Source organism: Leopardus geoffroyi, chromosome C2, assembly GCF_018350155.1.
Source record: "Leopardus geoffroyi isolate Oge1 chromosome C2, O.geoffroyi_Oge1_pat1.0, whole genome shotgun sequence".
In the NCBI taxonomy this organism is placed as follows: Eukaryota; Metazoa; Chordata; class Mammalia; order Carnivora; family Felidae; genus Leopardus; species Leopardus geoffroyi.
In genome coordinates, this window is record NC_059333.1 from 81,128,197 (window position 1) to 81,143,433 (window position 15,237).

At 48.2% G+C, this 15,237-nt stretch overlaps 1 protein-coding gene and 1 long non-coding RNA gene across 2 annotated transcripts; one reads left to right on the top strand and one right to left on the bottom strand.

Annotated features, from left to right (window-relative positions):
* Window positions 1-314: 314 nt before the first annotated feature.
* On the bottom strand, window positions 315-7,485 carry AHSG (alpha 2-HS glycoprotein). Its single transcript, XM_045502660.1, has 7 exons — window positions 7,188-7,485; window positions 4,859-4,969; window positions 4,402-4,486; window positions 3,867-4,030; window positions 2,913-3,014; window positions 1,691-1,774; window positions 315-1,037 (listed from the first exon to the last, which is right to left on the bottom strand). The coding sequence occupies exons 1-7, from the start codon at window positions 7,398-7,400 to the stop codon at window positions 711-713; spliced, it is 1,086 nt and encodes a 361-aa protein (XP_045358616.1). The 5' UTR covers window positions 7,401-7,485; the 3' UTR covers window positions 315-710.
* LOC123611133 lies at window positions 5,739-15,237 on the top strand. The gene is made up of 3 exons (XR_006718451.1): window positions 5,739-5,922; window positions 12,029-12,252; window positions 13,061-15,237. It is a non-coding gene; the product is annotated as an uncharacterized LOC123611133 (long non-coding RNA).

Sequence of the window (15,237 nt, forward strand, 5' to 3'; positions counted from 1 at the left end):
CCCTTACCTGGATATTGGGGAAAACCAATAGTTGGTTTGTACAAAGTTTAGGCCCTGGGTCCTCCTTTAGCAACATTTTCTGACCCTTATGAAATGAAAAGAATGATTTTCTCATAAGGAAATGAGCATGTTCTATGACCTGTGAGCAGATCCTGGTCTCATCATTTTTCTTGCGCATAGTAATACGGCTGATTTTTGTTCCATTTTATTTCTGTTTTCATTTTGATTTTGCTTAGGGACATTCGTGATGTGTTTGTTTTGAAGACAGACCACACATGTGAGCCTGGAGGGAATAGGCAATAATCATGACCACATTTCAGCTTAGAACCTTCTCTAATAAGGAAGGTCCTTCAGTCACTTTTATTTATAAGCTAGTATTAGGCTGACAAGAGCACCTCTCAAAGTCACAGTTCCAATCATTTTTGTGAGGTCAAGGAAGGCAGAGAACACAATGGTAGTGGCCGAGTGTCAAAACAATGACGATCAAGTTGCCAGCCTTATACCTTCCATGACACAGAACTGCCACCACCCCCCTCCCCCCGCCCCCGCTTCCATCCTCTGAAAAATGAAGAGGAGTTGGGATTGAAGACTTGATATTCATCTAGACCAGTGTAGCACCTGCTTTGATAGCAAACGAGGCCCCACCCATACCCAGCCTTGGACAATAATGGTGGCTATGTTCCTGGGCCAAATCTTTTCATCTCTGACATCTAGATCTTGAAGTGTCTGATTCTCCCTGGGCAAGGACGGACCACTGGACCAGCAGCGACAGGAACGCTAGGCTGCGCCACATTGGGTACTTTGCCCACGTGGACTGCTTCTCCTGAGGCTGACTCCACTGAGGCCACACCCATGAAGGCATGGCGCAAGTCGTAGTGGGCCCGGTGTCCCGGCAGGGGTGCCTGGGGGGCTGCCACCACCACAGGTCCCACCACCAGGGCAGCTGCAGGCGGGTCAGCCGGAGGAGGTGCAGGTACAGCTGAGTCTGCCACGGGGGACGCTTCAGTGCCATCTGGTTGGGGTTGCGGGAGCACAGGCTGGAGAGAGGACCATTTCTACATGTTAGCTACCTTTCTCCTCCCAAGCAAGGCCCCCCACGCTTCTGGATGGAATCCCACCCAATTCTCTCAAAGTAATAATTTTCATTTGCAAGGAATCTGGCAAAAAAAAAAAAAAAAAAAAAAAAGAACTACCTACGTGCAAAGGATTGTCATCAGAGCCACAAGGGAGGGGTAACTGGCCTCTGGTAGCCCCTTTCTCACCAATTATCTTGGGATCAGTGGACTCACACATCCACCCCACAGCAAAAGCATCCTGCCTTATAGCTTTTCCCAGCAGTGTCCCCCTCCTTATCATCCACACCTGCAGCCACTGGGAGCTTCCAGGCATATCTGGCCACCTGTTCTGTGCCGCTCAGAATACCACCCCCACCCCCTGCAAATAGAAAGGCTCACTTGTCAACCGCTCCCTAGGATGGGCTCTACCCTGCAGCCGCTAGCTCCTGGGAGGGAGAGGTGTGGCTAAAACACGCTTTCATTTGTTGATGATTACATATACCCCACAGCTACTTATACTGTGGGGCTCAGAAGGGCAGGGCAGCAAATGCCCTGTAATTACTAACACACTGCGTGACTGTTAAGGCATCACTGTATTCTGAAGATGAGGGCAGGTATATCCATGATGCCCTTACCTGTGTCTGGAACATGGTGCAGGTCACTGCAACATCTTCCCCACCCACCTTCTCAGTGAGTGTTGCCTTACAGAAGCCATATTGCTGCCCACAGAAAGAGAGAAGGTATTGGAACTGGTTTAAAAAAGCGGATTTTCTCCCCCCAAGTTTCACTGACACTCCAACAAGTCAGAGGGGAAAAAACTAAATGCTTAATCCTTTAACATTTTTTCCCCTGAAGTATTCTAGTTTCTGTCTTTAGAAGATAGGCAGTATGTAACTCTAAGCAGAAGGTTGGAAATACAGGTATGCTCTGAGATTGTAAGAGATCACCCGTAATCTCAGAAGGAGTGGTGACCCAGGAGAACTTCTGTTAACATATATGTATTCCCTTCTTATTTTTAAATATATTTAAAAATCACTTAAAAATTAGGATCATTTTGAAGCGCCTGAATGGCTCGGTCGGTTAAGCATCTGACTCTTGATTTCCGCCCACGTCATGATCTCACAGTTCGTGGGATTGAGCCCTGCGTCAGGCCCTGCACAGTCAACGCTTGGGATTCTCTCTCCCTCTCTCTCTCTCTCTGTCCTTCCTCCACTCTCTCTCTCTCTTTCTCTCTCAAAATAAATAAATAAACTTAAAAAAATTAGGATCATTGTGACTACGCCATTTTGTCTTCCGTTTTTCACTCACTATAATAACATTTTCTTCTATCATTCATTATTCTTTTAAAACGTATTTTTTTAAGATCTGTATAATTTTCTATTTACATGTTGTTCCATGATCCCCTCCTGTTGGACATTTGAGTCTTTTGGGGGTCATTTTGAATCCGTGATGAATCATCTTATTAGGTCTATTCCTGGCAAACATCTCTGGTGATCTCTGTAGGATAAATTCCTAGACGTGGACATTACCACACTGTGGACTTGAAAGGTTTCATATCAGAGGTGTATCTAGAAAATCTACAACACACTCCTGGCAGCCGGGCATGACCCGGCCTCATTAGGAAACAGCCTCTGCCTTTCTCCTACCTCCAGGGACCTCCAGTGGGTGAGATGACTTGGTGACAGCTCGTGAGGGGGAAGGCCACGTTACAGAGGAGGGCCTGGCATGACCCAGCCCCCCAGGGAGCGGGTATTCTTCACTGTGACCTCTTTCTCCCCAGCCCCCCAACACCAATTGCTCCGAGGATCCTCTGTGCTACAACCAGTTCGGCCATCCCCGGGCCCCCGGCCTGCTCACCTTTTCTGCCAGCAGGTTGCACTTAGCTGGATCCGTGACCTCTGCAGCAACACAGTCAGTGGCAGCCACCGCAAACTCCACGTACGTGGAAGGCGGAAGAGGCTGATGGGAACAAATGAAAATGCATGTGAGGCCACGTGACTCAACCAGAAAAGGCAGGGAAGGAGAGGCCGGAGGGAAGCAGCCAGGGCTGTGTTGTTGCACACTCCCGGGAACAACATTGGCGTGGACCCCACCGCGTGGCCGGGAAACATGGCCCCGGTGGCTTACCCAGGGCGGTTACCGTGGGACGCTCACACTGATAAAATAACGCTATTTGGTGTAGTCTGGGGTGGGGGTGTTGGGAGAACCACGGATCCCGGTTAATTAGCCTCCCCACCTACACCTGTCATGTATTGCCAAGGATGCCGCGGCTGGCAGCCGGGAGGCCACATTTCTCAAATACCAGAATTCTGTGGCGCTCCGGTGTGCTGAGCGGTCCACTGTGCGGTTCGGTGTGTTTCAGTGATTCAAAGGGCATTGTGGGATCCTGCCACTGCATGCCCACCTTTCTAAGCCTCAACTAGGAGAGGGCCGTGGCTGATGGGTGGCGAGGCGTGATAAAGACGTGGCGCCCTGGGAATTTAGAGCGAGCGCTTCTGGATAATGTCGAAACTCCCACTCGCTGCACAGCGAGCCCTGGTGTTATAGCTAGTACTGAGGAAGCCAGGGCAGACAGCGGCTGTCAGAGTGACTCAGCAGGGGTGACGTACCGAGGGTTCTTTGGGTCCTCGGGACACCCGGCGTCCTCATATCGCTCATACTCCTAAGGATACTTTCTTCCCTTTTTCTCACCACCCACCTTGCCTTCCTGTCACTGCCTCTGCACCTGCTCCGTCCCTCCCCGCTGTTTCACCACCTACATTCCCCAAGTGCCACCAAACCGCCCCGTCTGTCCGAGGGCCTCAGTCTTACCACAAGTTGAGCCCGGGAGACTTCCACAAGCTGAAAATAGGAGCCATTGCTCTGAGTGTTGAACGCGGTCAGGGCAACCTCTACTGCGTGCACTACCTTGGTGTCGTTCAGCGGGGCCAGCAGGGGGCACTGTGGGCACACCTTGCGCACGTCCTCCGCAGAGTCTACGCCCAGAGAGAAATCGAGTCTGGGTTGTAATTCTCCACAGCGTTCACCCCAGCTCTGCTTATTTTGCAAGGCCTAGGACATGCTCCAAATGGCTTCAGGTGTTTTCTCTGCTTCTTACTAAACCTTCAGGTGGCTCCTGTCATGCTGACATTTCGGCAGGAGTCCCTCTCGCCAAGGGGCAATTTCCACCTCCAGTGACAACAGCTCCTTAAGAAAACAGTTTTACAATTCCAGATCCCGGGAGATTTGGCCCCTTATTTTCCTCACCAACAAGGAAGCTCAAACTAGTTACACTGAAAACAACGCAGGTCCTTTCCTCACTCCACAAGGTAAAAATAAGAACAATCATCATCATCATCATCTCTACCTGGACTGGAATCACATTTTGCAAACAACACGGTAAACTGGCCATCCTGTTTCAGCACCTGGAAATCACAGTCGCCTTCCACAGCCTGGAGAAATAAACCCACAGTGAAGCCTCAGAAGGAGGGCTGGCCTTTCATTTTCCACTGGGATCCCGGGGCTGGGGTGTGGGGCGCTCCCTCAGACGTGGTTGTCAAAGATGAGCCTCATGAAATCACCCTGACCGGGTGACACTGACATACGGTGTTCACTGGTGTGGGGGAAGGGCTACAACAAGAGGGCTGAACTGTTGTAAAACTCAGCCCCAGGGAAGGCAGCATCCAATGGTAATTTTAGCGACTGCATGCTGGCTAGCCATGAAGGCAGGCTGGGGAGCTGGGCAACACGGGGCCTGCACTTTGCAGAACCACCAGGGACCTGGCTGGGGCACCACCTGCAGTCACTCTAAACGGGGCACTCACGTGCTCCATCAGTTGTCTCACGGTGCAGTTTGCCACGGGGGTGGGGTCCCGTATGTAGCACGTGGTTTCCAGGGTGTCTATTTCGAGCTCAAACACCTCCCCCATTGGCCGCTGTGGAGACACAGAATAAAGCAGTGAGCGGCCTGATCCCGTTGCGCGGGCGAGAGCGTGAGCACCCAGCGGGCTGGAAGTAACGTCTGTTGTAGAGGCGAGGGACAGGTCATTGCTACTGTTAGTCTGCACCTCCACCGAGCTCTGACCTGGCCTGTGGGCAGGACAGGGACCAGGGTTTCTCAGGTCTACTTCTGTCGGCTGCGCGAGCTCAGACGGTGTTTGCAAGGAAGAAGGGACCGTGGCCTTGGACGGGTTGGTGGAACCACAGTCATCACCCTGAGCTCTACTTGGAAGCTAAACGTGAGCACTGACTGATACTTCACTTTGAAAATTTCACGCTTCGATCGGCGCTTTGAAAAAAATCAGCTTTCGTTTTTTCTCAATCAAGTGGCAAAGTAAGGTGGTGTAGGATAGTATCTTACCTTAATGGTCTCTCCTGTATCTGCTCCATCCCTCCCTCTGCCTCTTTCTGCTTTCCCTCTCATCATCTAATTTCCCTCCTTCTCCATTTTCTTTTCCTTCCTAAAGGAAAAATTGTCCTTGGCGGTTTGTCATTGGGCTTGCCTAGTTGCTGCCCTCTACTGCCCCCTGCTGGAGACGAAGGGGAAGCGCGAGCCTCCCTCTGAGACTGCGGAAGCTGTGAGTTGCTGTTACCGTCTAGAAGGAATAGCAAGGAAGGCAGATAGGGGAGCCCTGAAACTCCTTGTGGCTATTCTTGCCAGTTCATCTGTTTCTGTATCCTTTCTCCAAAGGCTGGAAAGTCCAGCATATACAAGTATTTTTTTTTTTCTTTTAGCCCAGCTCTGATTGCCTCTCATTTAGTTCTGCCTGACTCGCTACTACCTGAAACCTAGGGATCTCTTTGCCAAGGAGAAGCTGTGTTTTATGATGTGCAGATGTGCCCAAATTAAACGTCCTGAAGACACTCACAGCTGCAGGAATAGAAGCAGGTACTCCTGGGTTTCTCTAGGAAAGCACCTGTCAAGCTCTGCCTTTAGTGAAGATTGCAACCTCCGTTCCTTACTTTTCCCTCAAATGCTTATGTTGTGTGTTATTTCCCCTGACCTCGTGGGTGTTTCCTCTGAACCACCACTGGGCGTCAGTACAGTTGCAGCCCTCCTAAAATCCATCCTGATGTCTAATATTTGTCCCACTGTGAGATCAGAGGTTAGTCCCGACATCCAGATACTTACCTTATTCCCTTTGGGAATGTAAATATCTTGTAAATATCTTGTAGGCGCTATGTCTTTCTCACTTTTATGTTAGGTTGAACCATTAAAATGCCAATGTTTGACTGGTTCTAATATACAAAAGTAGAAATTTCTTATGGTTCAGCTTAATATCTCTCATGGCATGTGACACTGGTTCTTGCCCGTGAAAGGCTTGTATTCAATTGTTTGCTGCAAGAATCACCCTTCATCAGATATAAAATCTAATTCAAAATAGGCAGTAGACATATACCTTTTCCCCATTGCCCCAAATCTCTCGACTGTTCCACAAGCCATATTTTCCAGCTTAATCTTTATTGTCACTGGCTTCAGGCTGCATCGATTACTTGTCTAGCTTGTGAAGAGGTAAACGCCATTCGTGCCAAGATTTCTTTCTGAGAGGTGGGCACCTCTCTTCGGGAGGTAACTCATGGGTTCAGAATCAAGTCCCAGCCCAATGTTTACAAGTAATATGATCCTGAACAACAACAAAATGCCCTAATATCAGAGGCTTGGGCTTCTCTCATGTAAGACAAGGACAATACCTACCACACAGGACTGGGGGCTGGGAGGGAGTAAGGAGATCGTGTATGGGGAGGGGCCTGGCGCACAGTAGATGGCTGTCAAATGCTAGTTTCATTCATTCTCAGTCTTCATCCAGAGAAACGGAAGCAAAGAAAGAGAAGTGATTTCCAATCGGCCAAAATCCTGCATCTTGTGCATAGAGTTTTCTAGCAAGCTGCACTTTCTACCTGTGCTGTTCAAAATATTCCTCGAAGCCCTTCTTGTCCCACACACCTCCTCACCCCCATCCAGCACCCTCTTGAGACCCATGACCACAGCTCAGAATGTCTCGCTCCCCCACTTGCCCCCTCCCTCACTCCTGAGAAGAAATCAGAGAGTTTGACCCTCTGCAGTTTCACTGTGTTGGGAGACGTGATCTTTGAGACACCCAGCTGAGCTCCACACATGGGTTCTTTTGGCTCAGACACAGAAGGCTCACTTACCCGAGGCCACACCTTCACTTTGTCAATCTGGTTCAAGGTGTGCTTGTAGCCCTGAAGAACGTGGTTATTTATGTAGTCCACGGCCACCAGGGCTGCTTGCTCTGTTTCTGGGTCATCACAGTCCAGTTCCCTATAAACCAGACCTGGTATATGCGGGGCAGCATGGCAGCCCCAGAGCTGAGCAAGGCAAAGGAGCAGGGCGAGGGACTTCATGGCTGCTCCAGAGGGACCCTAGCAGGTGGGCAGATGGCTGGAAGCCTCAGGACCAACCCAGGGGCTCTTCTCTGAAAAGTAGACCAATGGAGGGCCAAAGGCTTTATTTATCTGTCAGAACCTGCCGGGGGAATTGCATAAGGACGTGGGATGATTTCTGTTCTGGTTCCAAGTAAACCCTTGCAAACATCAGCCCCGGAAAAGCAAACAGGTTAGGACATCTCTGGTCCCCAAGAAATCTGCCAAAGTCAATGCTGCTGGGGGCAGGTGGAAGGGGGTGGGGAGATGCTCCGGAGTCAGCTTGGAACACAGAGGGGAGGAGGTGTGCACCAAGGCAAGGTGAGGAGGGGCCGGCACAGCCAGCCCTGGAGTACTGTGGGTTCAGCAGAGGAAGTGCCCTCTACTGAGATCTGAGCACGGCATGGGGCCTGTGAGGGGAAAGTAGGGCCCGGCAGCAAAGTGATAAAGTCGTCTAATATGAAAGAGACTTATCTCCTCCTGGAGGGAGAACGAGGCCCACAGATGTAGCAAAGATACAGGTGATCCAGAGTGAGCAGGGAGAGCTTTGGGAGATGCTGAGACCTTGGGTAAGGTCCTTGAAGAAAAGAAGGGAGGAAGGGAAAGATTTCTGCCTGAAGTGTGGAACAGGGGTGAGAGGAGGGTTCCCTGCAGCAGGGCGGGGTGGGCTGCCCTTTCAGAATGCACGGCCTGGGCCCTGGGTAGCTGGATGCCATTGGCGCCTCGGCCAGTTCACAAGTGCGCGGAGGGGAGCCCTCGTCTAACAGAAACTCCCTTGGCCAAGCTCTGGGCTTGAGTCCCACGCTGCAGGCTGAGCTGCTTTGGGGGTAGCTAAGAATACAAACACTTCCATGATGCCCTTCACAGCCTTAGCCGAATTAAGGTCCTGAAGGCCAGAGCCCAGGGCCACAGTGTGGGTTCCAGGCCCTGCTCGTAAGTGGCCCTTGCCAATCCCAGTGGAGGGTGGGCACGGCAGTGAGAGGCTTGGAAAATATCGCAGAGAGACCTGGCTGGGTTTAGCCTGGAGCAAAGAAGCCCTAACATGAAGACCTACCTGTTCTTCACATATTTAGAGGTCACCATTATGTGGTAGACAGATTTACCCAGTTGTCTGAGTAGTGTTTCAGAGGACAACACTTCATTTTCTTGGGGGGGAAAAAAAGGAGACCTTCTACAAGGAAGCTTATCCATATCGATTTTCTGGGAGCTTGGAGGTAAGTAAGGGGGATATATGGCATGGCCAAGAAGGCAACCGTAAGGACTGTTGGCACACTCCCTCCCAAGTGCTCACACCATCCTGTAGAATCTTCATGACAAACACTCAGAAGCTGTGGCCGGGACTCCACGTTCTCTCCGAGAGCGGCGTCCTGGCTCTTAGAGACACAACACAAGCTCTGGTCATCTGGCAAGTTGATCCTCAGGACCAAGGGTGACCTTTCATCCACCTTCTGCCCTATTTCCTTCAGGGCTTTGACTCATGAGCACCTCTGTGTGGGCGCAGTGCTTTTCTTTTAAATAATCTTTTAAGATACAAAATGCGGCCATCACTAAAAACTGGGAAGTCAGAAAAATATATGCAGTGAGTACGTAGTTCATATGTCAGAAGCTCGAGTGTATAAAATCTAAATGTATCCCCCCCCCCACACACACACACTGGAATTTCTGAGTCTGAGCCCCCTTTTGTGAAATTTAACCCAGTCAGTTATAGGTGGCCTTATTTCTCGGCTGCTTAGTTGCAGCCCAGTCCCATTTAGGTTTGCCCCTTATGCTGCTTCTGGCCCCCCTGGGGTTAGAAGGAAGCCTGAGTGGGGAGGGGCAGACTTATGCAATACCCTTTAGTTAAGGGCAGAGAGGGGTGTCCGCCTTTGCCTGTGCTGTAAGGGTCTGCACTGGCCCCTTCGGCCAGGTGACCCATCTCATCTGGTCCTCAGGCACAGCCAGCTGGCCTGTCCACCCACGAGCTAGCTAATGTCCTGCTGGCCTCATCTCGTCCTTAGCAAGATGTCCCTCCTGCATCCTGTGATCAGGCGTCCCTTTGTCTCAGCCCTGGGACCCTTCCTAAACCAGAGGCCTTTTTTCAGCTAAGTACTACCCCCTTCTTTAAGCTTTGGAAAATTTGGCTATTGAGGCCACCCAGGATGTAGCGGGCTTCCCGAGGCTTCCTTTAAGCCCATCCATCTAGATACTGCAGTCATGGCCCCACCAACTGCTCTGGTGCCATCCTGCTAGGCAGGAGACTCCTTCTGTGCTGTGATGTCTCCCTGTGCTATCCATGCACCCCTTCCCTGCCTCCCACCCCTGAAGGGAGGTTCAGGGTCTCTGATTTGGGATTTCCACGCTGTTCGGGGGCGGTTCAGCTCTCATCCCAACCTGAGGGTGGGGAGGAGGGAGGAAAAAAAAATGTTCAGTTTGATCATTTTTTCTTGCATTTGGAGCACTTCTTTTGGTATCTTGGTTCTTAGATCTTCCATGGGTGACAATTTCGAAAGCACTAGGGATGGTAGAAAAAGAAAGCATGTAATAAAGAGCAATTAATATCTCACCTAGCACCCTATCAATCCTATCAAAACTCATCCATAATCTCATCATCCAGAGATACATAGCTCAATGTTTCTTTTCCTTTCTTTCTTTTTTAACAGTGGCAATGTTTTGGGGCATTTCCATCTTGTCTCTTTTTTTCTATGCCAAGAATTATATGTAATTATTTTATATGTAATAATATAATATAGATCATAGTGCATATGAAACTTTATCTTAATTTTTTCATTTAACATCACAATTTGAATATATTCCCACATCATTAAACACACTTAGAAAACATAATGAGTGCCTGTGATTCTATCGTGTGTATCACAGTGTAACCATTCGCTTATTGTTGGGTATTTTTTTACTTTGTTCTCAGTTGATTATTATCACAGAGAAAGCTGCAATGAACTTTTTTATTTAGGAATCTTTCTAGATGTTTTTGCAGGATGGATTCTTAACCAGTGAAATCACTGGTTCAAATAATTTGGACAATTTTAAAGCTCTCAGTTTTTCTGCCCAAATTGCCTATTAGAAAGACCATGCCGATTTATATCTCCACCATTTGACTGGTAGGTCAGGTCGGGCGTTGTCTCGTTTCCTCGGCTACTGTTTCCATGCTGATTTTTACAGGAACTCAGCAATGGCAAAAATCATCAGAACCCTTTTTAAACGTATTTTATGAGTATCTTTGGTTTTATCGCAACTACTCCATATGTCTAATACTTACACACTGAAATACTTTAAATTTTTTTTTTTACGTTTATTTATTTTTGAGACGGAGACAGAGCGCGAGTGGGGGAGGGGCAGAGAGCAAGGGAGACACAGAATCTGAAACAGGCTCCAGGCCCCTAGCTGTCAGCAGAGAGCTTGATGCGGGGCTCGAACCCACGAACCGTGAGATCATGACCTGAGCCGAAGTCGGATGCTCAACCAACTGAGCCCCCCAGGCGCCCCAATGCTTACAAACTGAAATACTTTAGAGTCAAGCCGAATAAAATGGTCCCTGAATTTTTTTTTCAATTTCCTTAGACAGAAGTGTTGCCATTTACCTACTGACAATGAAAATGAAAATGAAAATAGATGATCTCTTGGTATGTTTTCTAAGAAATTTTTAGCCAAGGGTGTCAAAGGGAGGGCTACAGGTATTCACTGTGTCTCATGGCACAAATTTCAAACTTGGGAAGGTTTTCACATGCCACGTGCATGCACTTATAAGTGATCTTGGGTTCGTTTCATCCACCTGGCTCCAACTTTTTTGCATGCCAATTGGAGATAGGCATTTACCCCACTTTCTGGTCATTCGTCTCATTGTTTTAACTACTTATCTGTGCATTTACCTGTAAGGCCCACATCACTGTACTAAGACAATACTCTTTCCATTTAAGCCATGTCTGAGTGTGCTGAGGTTATCAGAGGTTTGCGAAAGCTGGTTGAGGAGAATGGGCCCGAGAGCCTAAGGGCCAGTAGAGGGTCAACAGCCTGCCAGACATGGCAGCAGGGCGCTGGGCAGAGCTTGCTGGATGGAGCCCCCGTGTGGCTGATGGCAGTGTTCTCAAGATGGCAGCTGAAAATGGCACCAGGTCCTCTGCAGTTGTTGGTAGGGCTTCCCACCAGGGCAGTGATGCATTTGAACTATTCCAAGGCAGATATTGCATTTATAGTTACCAATCAAGAGCCAAGACAAGAAGAAGGATCATGGGGTCAGAGTTGCCAGGGTTTGCCTGTGTCGGGGCCCTGCCAACAGACACAGGCCTCAGAGGGGAAGGATAGAACTAGAAGGGGGTGTAATACCGAGTCACGCTTTGAGAACTGAGGTGAGAGCTAGCAACCCGTTCTCTCACGAAACAGAACACGACAAGTGTACGTCAGCAGCAGGCAGAGGGACAATTGGTTTTCGCAGGGAGGAAGTGGCAGGGGTTGGTGCTTTAATTGCTGGGCTGGATTTCTGGCTCTGCCCTTTTTTGGTACTTAAAGGGCCTTGGCCCAGAGAAGGCCGAGTATTAATTTCTGGTAAGCCTGGTGTTTCTTCATTCATATGGGCATGGGACAAACGTTTATCGAACACCCAATATCTGTGATGTCAGGTGCCTGGATGTAGAGTGATGAGAAGACACCATCTGCCGTAAAGGAGCTCACCTTGACTCACGTGGCCCAGCAACGTCTCATCAGCTAAGAACTCTAGATTATTATACAAAATCATCATGTTTGTCTTGTGATGACAGATTGGAATTTATTTCTCCAATCCAAAACACCGGTCAATGGAATACAAACTACCCTTGTCCAAGGACCAATCGGGTTTTCTGTGAAGGTAACTTAGCACCAGTTGCCCTGGAAATAATTTGGAAAAAGCCCTTTGCACTCAGTGCCAACACACTAAAATTGGGAGATGTGGGGCTGAACTCAGCGTGGCAAAAATTAAGTCACAGCGACCAGCGGTGATCAATTACTCCCTTTCTTTGGGTGGGGAAAGAGTTCCACAAGCTTCACCCATAACCATGACCTGGATCTGCAGATCTAAACCCCAAAAAGAAACTGCATTTGAGGGGATCGATGGGGGAAGAGTAATCCTGGACTAGGGCGGGGCAAGGGCCAGGGTGAAGGTGTAAAATTTAAGGAGTCGCTCATCCTCAGGGTTGATTCTCCTTCAGTGTTGTACCCTAGGCCTCTCCTGTGTCACACTTTAGTCCCAGCCCTGGAGAAGAGGCCTTATCTAAACCCAGGACAGAAATCTTTCTACTCTTTCAAGGAAAGTTCTTTAATCGTTCTGGCTGGTGATGCTATGTGTGAAATCTGCCTCAAGAACACAGTAATCCTTGGGGTTAGCTTTTCATGATCACAAAAGAAACTACCTTTTGTTTGAGGGAAAACTTCCTCCCGTTCTTACCATTCCCTGTGGCCTTGACACCCACGCAAACGTCCAGTCTCGCAAAAGCTAGAACCACCACAGGGTTAAAGGAAGAATGGGGAGATCGGGCTTTCTGAGGCTGGAATAGCTCCTCCTCAGGAAAATGTCACCACCAGAGCTCGTGTTAGCGACTCCTTATTCTGTGGAAATCGCTGTGTTTTCTTCATAACTCCACAGGAGCTTTACTATTCTCATCTTTCCTCCTTTACAGGCTCAGAGAGGTTCTGCAACTTGACCACATCACACAGCGATGGAGCCTAGATTTAGCCCAATCATTTTTTTCTCTATTAACCCCAAACCAAAAGACCAGAGGGCCCAAAGAAAGCTGAGAAGGTTGACTGCTGTGCATTGCCTTTAAGTGAGCAAATCATTGTTCTTAATAATAGAAAACATGGCTGTGTGCTATAGTTGAAGAAAGGTGAAAAAATAGAAAAATGTATTGAGCTTGGTTAACAATTAAAAGAATAAATAAATTAATTTATTCACATAATTTCAGTCAGTGGAAAATATCTGGAAATCAATTTTGCAGAGGAGACTTTGACCTATTGACTTTAGCGATGACTCAGTGGGTGTTGAAATTATCTTGACTTCAGGTTTAGAAGGTAAATAAAAGGTAAGTCATTACATTATTTCTGGTTAAATGTTTTCCAGGAGCATGAGAGTCAATGCAGAACATCACATCCATCTGTCCTGCTGGTCTCTGTCATCAACTTTTGATGTCTTCAAAACAAGGTGAGTGGCACTTTCAGACAAGAAGGAAGATTGTCCTCAGATGGTCACACTGGGTCTGGCTGTACAGCACTATGTTGGTTATTATAAACACACAAGAAAAGTGTAAGCTGTGGTTCCTGCCCTCAGCTGACATTAAATCCACAGGAACACAATGCCCCGAATTGGAAAGGGTCTCATGGGACAACAGTGTCTATGTTATTTTTAATCTTGTGTCCCTAGGGCCTGCCTCCTGCCTAGCGCAGATTGGGCCCCTATGCACGATTGCTGTCTGAGAGGCACTAGGGCAACTTCCCACTCAGCTCAGAGGCCCCCCTCCAGTGTGTGTGGCGTTTACTTGAAGACATTTACATACAGGAATCTCTCCACCATGCTGGCAGTCCATTCTATTGTTAAATCACTCTTTCCTTCATATCGAGTCAAGACCTGCCTACCTTGTAACCTCACAAATGGACCCAGATTCTCCCCTCAAGATCTACGTAGCCTAAGTCAATTCTCTGGTCTATATGTTGGGCTGTAGGTATTTAGGGATATCCATGTTGTATCATGCTACCCTTCTCTGACCTCTGTTATTTCTTTCTTCAGGTACTTCTCAGGTGTCTTAGTTTTGAGACCACCTCATCATCTTATTGAATAGGCAAGTCTGGCACCAGTGGTTAGAAATAGGATGAATCATCTTGTCACTGGGGGTCATAGCGATCTGAGTGGAGGCAAACTTGTACATGCACAGGTGAAGGGCAATTCAGGAATTAGTAGATAGTGACATAGGCCACTTGCCACTCATAGGACAGGAGGATTTTTCCTGGTTTCCAAAGACTTACCTGGACTCTCAAAAGGAGTTACAATGAGACTGAAAAACAGAGAGACCATTCTTCTCCATAGATTGCCTTGAATAGACTTCTTAAAAGTGGAGAGGGAAAATGTATGAGGCTAGTTAGTGGAAGACCAGTAAGAGGGGACCAAGTCTCCATTCATCTTGAATCTAACAAGGCTCTCAGCTGGTAGCATGTCTTCACTACTTGTTACATGATCTCTAGAAAACATGTAGGGATGTGGAACGTCGTTGCTTCTGGCATTCTTGTTAGAACATTAGAAGGCGACAGCTTGAAATAGAGAGGGTGCCAATCACAGGGCCAGGGCAGGTAATGTGGGCACTTTTCTCTTTCCATGCTGGGATTGTGCAACAGGCAGCCACATCATTCAGCACATTAAGCCACAATTGAGCCTCCAGGACTCAGATTGTAATGGAGACTGAGGCAGCGTGAGGATGCATATTAGCATGAAGGTAAGGGTAAGATGGAGAGGGATGGGATGGGTAGGGAGGAAAGAATGGGAGCAGCTTAGCATGAGTAGGAGTCCTGCACTCGGAGTCAGAACTGACCCCTGGTGCCACTATTTATTAGCTATGTGAGCTAACTAGAGATTTCATCTTGCTATGCCTTAGTTTCTTCATCTGTGAAATATGGGCAATAAAACCTGGCTAGTAGATATGTGCTAAGGATTTAGTGAGAACATTTGCAAATTCTCCACCTCGGGTGGTACACGGTGAACTATCAATAAATGGGGGCTCTTTTTAAAATTTAAAAAAATTGTATAATTTTTTTGTTTTGGAGAGAGGGAGAGTGCACTTGAGCAGGGGAGAGAGGCAGAGAGAGAGAG

What these genes read in the sequence shown, in the direction of transcription:
- AHSG (XM_045502660.1), bottom strand. Translation starts at nt 7,400, where the DNA reads ATGAAGTCCCTCGCCCTGCTCCTTTGCCTTGCTCAGCTCTGGGGCTGC. An exon ending in TCTCCCGGGCTCAACTTGTG is followed by an intron (nt 3,015 to 3,866) that starts GTAAGACTGAGG and finishes TGTTCCCATCAG; the next exon opens with CCTCTTCCGCCTTCCACGTA. An exon ending in GCAACCTGCTGGCAGAAAAG is followed by an intron (nt 1,775 to 2,912) that starts GTGAGCAGGCCG and finishes TTCTGTGGGCAG; the next exon opens with CAATATGGCTTCTGTAAGGC.